The following is a 7,500-nucleotide window of genomic DNA, read 5'->3' as shown; positions in this document are numbered from 1 at the left end:
GGAAGAGAAAGAAAAGGAGAACAGAATAGAAATGGAGAGAGAGATGAATAGAGACATTGCAAGATGGTTGTCTGAGCAGTGTGAGTTGAAATGGTGTGTGTGTGTGTTAGTGTAAAGTCGTGTGTGTGTGTGTGTGTATGTGTGTTAGTGTAAAGTCGTGTGTGTGTGTGTGTTAGTGTAAAGTCGTGTATGTGTGTGTGTGTGTGTGTGTGTGTGTGTGTGTTGTGTTGGTGAGGTTTGAGGAGTGTGTTGCCTCATTCACACTATAGGGCCGACCCTAAATGCACTGTACTGGCTCATATATATATTTTTTCACATGGTTCTTTCCAGCATGGTTCCAGCCACTCTGGTGGATGCGTAGCCAGGTCAGCCCAGTACAGCTCTGCTTGGCTAGGTTCTGGTTGGTCATATAGTGTGAATTGGGCACGCGTGTGTTCTCTGTGTCATGTCACTCACCGACTGTTTCCCTCCTCAGTGAGAAAGTAAACAGCACAGGTCACAACGCTTCCGACCCCTTTCTGGACTGGTATTTACTCATTTATACTCCTTCTGTTTCTTTTCGCCCGCTTTTCCTTTCCTCTCCTCCTTTAGACCATCCTGTTTTAATTATCTCCCCCTAATTATGATTTTTTTACTCCTTTGCTTTTTGTTGGTTTTTGAGTTGGCTTATTCTGAGTATATTTTCTGTTGGCTGCTCCCCGCAGTATGGCTGTGGCTTTACTGTGGTTGACTGTGGTCCCTGGGAAAGGGAGTTAGTGGGGCCGGGGTGCCATTTTGGTTCTTTCGTTGGCAACATCTAAATGGCACCCTATTCCCCATATAGTGCATTACTGTTGACCTGAGCCTTTCATAAGAGTAGTGCAAAATATGGAGAATAGAGTGTTATCTGAGGTTTGCCCTTTTTTCACAGAACTTCCATTTTCAGTCTTTTTGTTGATGATTCCATTTTGGTTCCTTCATTGGGTCCTTTTGGGTTTGGTTTCCTGGTCGACTGTGTAATATTCTAACCTTGCCTCAATATCATTCTTCATATTGTGCCTCTCTCTGTGTGGTTTCCCAAAGTGGGGCTGGTCTGCCCACTGCTTTGGGAAACTGTGGTCGACCATACTCCTTCAGTAGCTCTGTGTTTCTGCCCTGTAGGTCCAGCAAGGTGACCCTTTACATGTGTGTGTGTGAGCTCTATAGTGTGTGTTTGTGTATTTGCTTGTGTTTATATTTCTGTATACCTGTGTATGTAGGTTTCTGTATACCTGTGTATGTAGGTTTCTGTATGTCTGTGTGTTTGTATATTTGTAAATTGACTCAGATACCACTGCTTAACCTGATATTTGACACTCTCAACCTCCCCATCCATCCTCTCTTTTCTCTCCCTCTCTGCCTCTCCTCCTTCTCCTCTGCTCTCCATCATGCTTTCTGTCTCTATTTCTTAACCTCTCTTTTTTCCTCGCTCTTCTCCCCTTTCATCCAACGCTCTGTCCATCTGTCTCACCTTTCCTCCATCTCACCGCCCTCCTCTTTCTCTCGGCTGCTCTCTTCTCTCATCTCTTCTATCCTCTACCTCTCTCTCGGCCCCCCTCTCTCTGTCCCTCCTCTCATCCTTTCCCCTCTCTCCGTCCCTGTAGTAAGGAGCAGCAGAAGAACAATAAGGGTGGTAATAAGTCCGTGTGGGAACAGAGGACCAAGGAGCTGAGGAAACAGACTCTAATGACCAGCAGAGAGGCCCTCTACAATGAACTGGACCCAGAGGACCGCTGGAAGGCAAGGAGAGAGGGAGGGAGGGGGGAAGGCTGGAAGGAAGGGAAAGAGAGAGGGAGGGAGGGGAGGCTGGAAGGAAGGGAAGGAGAGTGGAGGGATGGAAAGAGGATACCTAGTCAGTTGCACAGTTGAATGCATTCAATCAAAATGTGTCTACCGCATTTAAGCTGAATCAGAGAGGTGAGGGGGCTGCCTTAATCGTCATCCACGTCATTGGTGCCAGGGGAGCAGTTGTTGTGGGGGTTAACTGCCTTGCTCAAGGGCAGAACAGCAGATGTTTCCACCTTGCCGGCTCAGGGATTCAAACAAGCAACCTTTCAGTTACTGTCCCAAGCTCTAACTTCTAGGCTACCTGCCACCCCAGAGAGGGGGGTAAGGAGGGAGGTGGGTAAGGAGGAAGGGAGACAGTAAGAGACAACAAACCAAATGGAGAAGGGTGGAGAGAGCGATGGAACACAGAAAGGGGAGAAATTACGAAAGTTGGTAACACTTTTTATTGGTCTGGGTTAAGCTGCTTGATACTTCCGGGTACTTACCTCATACAGTTCATTATAATTTATAACTACCTGGTAATTACCTGGTGCCAAATGTAACATATTGGTTGGTGCCTTTGTCAATTTACCATTAATTGAATCAAGTTTTTGAAAAAATAAGCGTTATAGGAGGTTATATGACCTCTGGAATGCTAACGATATTATGCCTCTCCTTGATTCCGCCTGGCCTTCCTCTTCCGTCCCCTGCTTAAAACTCTCCCAACCCAACCTTTCCCTCCCTCCCCCCTCCCCTTTCTTCCAGGTGAACTACTCCCGCCACATCCGTCCTGACATGAAGACCCATACAGACCGCCCTCTAGTGGTGGACCCCCAAGAGAACCGCAACAACAACACCAACAAAACCACCAAAGAGCCTGACTCCCGCCTCAGCCAGCAGCACACCGATGAGCTGGTCCGCAAGCAGACACACGTCCACGAGAGAGGAGGTGGGGGAGGAGGAGGTGGGGGCTCAGGTTCTGGTTCAGGCCCTGGAAGGCCTTACGAGCGGGCAGACTCTACGGAGAGCCGCAGGAGCCGTAAGGAGAGCAAGGAGCACCAGGAGCTCCAACACCACCACTCCTCCCATACCCGCCTAGATGCAACGATGCTGGGACAGAGTGGAGAGGAGAGGCCCCAGAGAAGGCACCACCACCCACGGGGCCAGGTGGGCTCATCGGAGCACAGGAAACCCCGCCAGCACCGCGTGCCCCCAGAGGACGAAGAGAGGGGAGGTGGCGGTGGTGGAGGAGGAGGGGAAAGGCGACACAAGAGCAGGGGGACAGAAGGAGAAGGCGAGGGGGAGCAAGAAGGGGGTGATGGAGGTGAGAGGAGGCAGAGACGGCATCGCCATGGCACTCAGTCAGGGTGTGATGGTGAGGGGAAGAGGACGCGGCAACACCGCAGGAAGTGAGGGAGACCCTGACACACACAGACACACACACATATATACACACTCACACTTTCCTCTGTCAACCAGTGTCCTTATACAGTAGTTCTCAGAACCATTCTGACATTTCCCTACTCCTTCTCTTCTATCAATCTCTCTCATTTCTCCCTCTCTTCCTTTCTTTCCATCTCTTTCCCTCTATAGGGATGGTCCCAACCTGTCCACCACACGGCCCATCCAGAAGAGCCTCTGTAGACAGGACAGCCAGTACAGCGAGGACATGGACAATGTCATGAACAGTAAACTGGCCACCAGCCAGCCCAAGCTACACCCAGGCTACACCCAGCAGCCCTGCCCAGCCTCGGGCCTCCCCAGCCCAGCCAACCACACTACCCCAGGCCCAGGCTTCGGCCCTGCAGGCCTCAACACTCACCTGACCAACAGCAGCTCCCACCTGGGCCTAGATGGAAGCCTGGTTCCTGCATACGGAAGTAGCACCCGGATACCGGACCACACGGCAGTGGACATACCACCCATGTTTCCTTCCCACAACGCCATATTGCAGGGTGAGAGAGAGGGAAGAAAGAGGAGGGGAGGGGGATGGAGGGAGACTGTGTATGACCAAGGTTTATCAGGTCACATCTTCAGTCAAAACATTGAGAAACAGCCACACATGCCATGCTATTTCTGAATTCTTGTTTCTTCCCTTCATTCTTCCCTGTCCTTTCCTCTCATATCCACCCCCTCCCTCCCCCTCTGTCTCTCTCTCTCCTCCCTCTCTTTCTTGCATCCCTCCAGTCAATAAGAATGCTAACACAGAGCCTCTGCCTAAGAAGGAGGATAAGGAGGATGATGATGATGAGAAGGGTGATGAAGATGGACCCAAACCAATGCCTCCCTATAGCTCCATGTTCATCCTCTCTACCACCAATCCGTATGTGGGCACATGCATGCACACACACACACAATCACACACACATGTATATTAATTATTAATTATGCATTTTTTGTGTTTGTTGCGATGTGTGTGTGTGTGCGTGTGCATGTGTGTGGGTATGTGTGTGTGTGTACGTGCATGCTTGTGTGTGTGTGTCTGCGTGTGTGTACGTGCATGCTTGTGTGTGTCTGTGTGATCAGGTTCCGGAGACTATGCCACTACATTGTGACTCTGAAATTCTTTGAGTTTGGTATCCTGTCTACCATCGCTATGAGCAGTATCGCCCTGGCAGCGGAAGACCCCGTCTGGCCAGAATCACCTCGCAACAATGTGAGACACTCAATGCTAGCTCTGTTTCCGTATTAGCTTATATTTACTCTCCATGCTAACTTAACTCTTAGCTAGCTTCTACTTTACCCTCCATGCTAACTTAGCTATTATAGCTAACTTCTACTTTACCCTCAATGCTAACTTAGCTAATATAGCTAACTTCTACTTTACCCTCAATGCTAACTTAGCTATTATAGCTAACTTTTACTTTACCCTCAATGCTAACTTATCTATAAGCTAACTTTTACTTTACCCTCCATGCTAACTGAACTATTAGCGAGCTTCTACTTTACGTCTGCTAACTCTGTGTTCTCTCCCTTTATGCAGGTTCTACGCTACTTTGACTATGTGTTTACGGGAGTGTTCACTTTTGAGATGTTGATTAAGGTAATTCTGAATCTATTTCACTCTAGCTATACTTGTTATTTTTTGACGTGAAACAATCAATAACAAAACATATCCACTCTCTCTGTCACCCTCACTCTAACGCCCCCCCTCACTCTCTCTTTCACTTTCTCTCTCTCTCCCCCTCTTCCTCCTCTCTCTCCTCTCTCTCCATCCCCCCACACCTCTCTCTCAGATGGTGGATCTGGGCCTGGTGTTGCACCAGGGCTCCTATTTCCGTGACCTGTGGAACATCCTGGACTTTATAGTGGTTAGTGGTGCTCTGGTGGCCTTCGCCTTCACGTAAGTTACCCTGCTGTCCCGTCATCTCCTCTCCCCCAACTCTCTCTCTTGTTCTGCCTGCTGCCCCATCTCCTCCTCTCCCCCATCTTCCCCTCTCTTTCCTCTCCTCTCTGCCCCCTCTCTCTGCTGTCCTTGCAAGGGGTCACAACGTCACTGCGCAGACAGCCTCACAAGCGCCCTGGAGCAAAGCCCCACTCTCTCTCTCTCCTCTATCGCTCTCTCTTCTGTTGCTCTCTCTTCTGTCACTCTCTCTTCTGTTGCTCTCTCTTCTGTCGCTCTCTCTTCTGTCGCTCTCTCTTCTGTTGCTCTCTCTTCTGTCGCTCTCTCTTCTGTCACTCTCTCTTCTGTCACTATCTCGTCTCTTTATATCCCATGCTCTTGTTCTGTCTCATGTTCACACTCCCACGCTCTCTCTCTCCTGTCTCACTCTGTCTCAGTCTTAGCTCCTCTGTCTTGCTCTGTCTCACTTGATCAACAACCTTCCCACAACCTTCCCATAGCATCCAACTCCCCAGGCTACTGGCACTACCGTTTCCCCAATGCCCCTTTCAATCATCGTTGGCCAGAGTCAACCCCTTTCCTCTCCTCCTGTCTTTTATCCCGCTCCCCATCTCACCTGCCTCCCTCGCTCCTCGTTTCTACTTCTCCCCCTCCACCCTTTCTCTCCCAACGTCCACTATGCCCCCCTCTCTCGCTCCTCTCCTCCCCCTTATCTCCCGTGGGTGTGAGGACCACCCCAGGCACCTGTAACCCTTTAGTGTCCCGGGCGGTTCTGGAGCTGAGGGGCCTGAGCCGCACCCCTCCTCCACCTCTCCTACGGAGCAGGTATTTCAGCTTCCTTCTTCTGCACGCCACTGCCTGAGCTTGGGCTGGGAGTGGGACAGGTGCTATGGCTGGTGATGAAGCTGGTACTATCGCTGGGGCTGGAGCTTGGTGTGGGATGAAGAAGGGTGCCTTAATGAAATAAAGGTTTAGGATGGGGGAAGTTCTGGGTCTAAGGCTAAATGGAACGGGAGTTGGGGGTCTGGGGAAAGACAAGTGTTGGGTCTAAGGCTAAATGGAACGGAAGCTGGGGGTCTGGGGAAAGAGAAGTGTTGGGTCTAAGGCTAAATGGAACGGGAGCTGGGGGTCTGGGGAAAGAGAAGTGTTGGGTCTAAGGCTAAATGGAACGGGAGCTGGGGGTCTGGGGAAAGAGAAGTGTTGGGTCTAAGGCTAAATGGAACGGGAGCTGGGGGTCTGGGGAAAGACAAGTGTTGGGTCTAAGGCTAAATGGAACGGGAGCTGGGGGTCTGGGGAAAGACAAGTGTTGGGTCTAAGGCTAAATGGAACGGGAGCTGGGGGTCTGGGGAAAGACAAGTGTTGGGTCTAAGGCTAAATGGAACGGGAGCTGGGGGTCTGGGGAAAGAGAAGTGTTGGGTCTAAGGCTAAATGGAAAGGAAGCTGGGGGTCTGGGGAAAGAGAAGTGTTGGGTCTAAGGCTAAATGGAACGGGAGCTGGGGGTCTGGGGAAAGACAAGTGTTGGGTCTAAGGCTAAATGGAACGGAAGCTGGGGGTCTGGGGAAAGAGAAGTGTTGGGTCTAAGGCTAAATGGAACGGGAGCTGGGGGTGTGGGGAAAGACAAGTGCTGGGGTTGTAGCCGGGATCAGGATGGGGTAAAAAAGAAGAGGGTTAAGGTTGAGACAAGGGTGTTAGGGCTGGAGTGGGGGTGGGAGCAGGTGGGGTTGAGTGAAGAGATGTGTAGTTCTTGGAATAGTACATTGATACATTGACCCTCTTGAAAAGAGATGCTGAGTCTTAATGTGACTACCTGGACCGACACAGGATAGATCAACAGACTAAAGGGAATGGTTGGGTTAGGTGTGATGCTGAAATTAGGGTAGGCTTAAAAGGGTTGTTTTTGGACTGTGCTAGAATGATGAGCTTTTTCATGATCCAGACCTCTTATCGTATACCGTGGCGCCTGAAATGTGTCCAAGATTTCTCTAGGCTGGTTGATTTAGACCTAGGATATGATTTTACAATGATTTTATACATAGTTGCATGATATGAAGTCATTGGTTAAGGCTGGTGAGTTGATTATTGTACATGCTACCTGAACACATAGTGCATGAGTTATTCTGACAGTATTGATGTGAGTCTTTCCACGCTAACCCAGTCCCCTTATACAGGTGGATCATTGAACAATGGAAAAACATGGCGACCAGGGCATTTTGACTCACTCAATTCAGGAATTGAATTTGAAATGTTGAACCCCTTCAAAGAAAATACTGGGATATTTTCAAAACCATTCATTCCATTTCAACGGATCATCTGAATTGACTGAATCAAAATGGAATCGAAAGCCCAACCCTAAAGGAAAGCAGGGTATGAGG

General features: G+C 49.7%; 1 protein-coding gene across 1 annotated transcript in view; it reads left to right on the top strand.

The window, feature by feature from the left end:
• Positions 1 to 7,500, top strand: part of LOC109887500 (voltage-dependent P/Q-type calcium channel subunit alpha-1A) — a 167,363-nt gene that overhangs the window by 79,310 nt on the left and 80,553 nt on the right. The window contains 7 exon segments of the mRNA XM_031828066.1: positions 1,623 to 1,758; positions 2,551 to 3,194; positions 3,379 to 3,740; positions 3,973 to 4,108; positions 4,312 to 4,441; positions 4,769 to 4,828; positions 5,022 to 5,128. Coding sequence (XP_031683926.1) covers positions 1,623 to 1,758; positions 2,551 to 3,194; positions 3,379 to 3,740; positions 3,973 to 4,108; positions 4,312 to 4,441; positions 4,769 to 4,828; positions 5,022 to 5,128 — 1,575 coding nt within the window.

Source organism: Oncorhynchus kisutch, linkage group LG6 (genome assembly GCF_002021735.2).
Source record: "Oncorhynchus kisutch isolate 150728-3 linkage group LG6, Okis_V2, whole genome shotgun sequence".
Taxonomy (NCBI): domain Eukaryota; kingdom Metazoa; phylum Chordata; class Actinopteri; order Salmoniformes; family Salmonidae; genus Oncorhynchus; species Oncorhynchus kisutch.
Note: the sequence above shows the minus strand (reverse complement) of the source record. Positions and strands in the feature narration are given on the sequence as shown.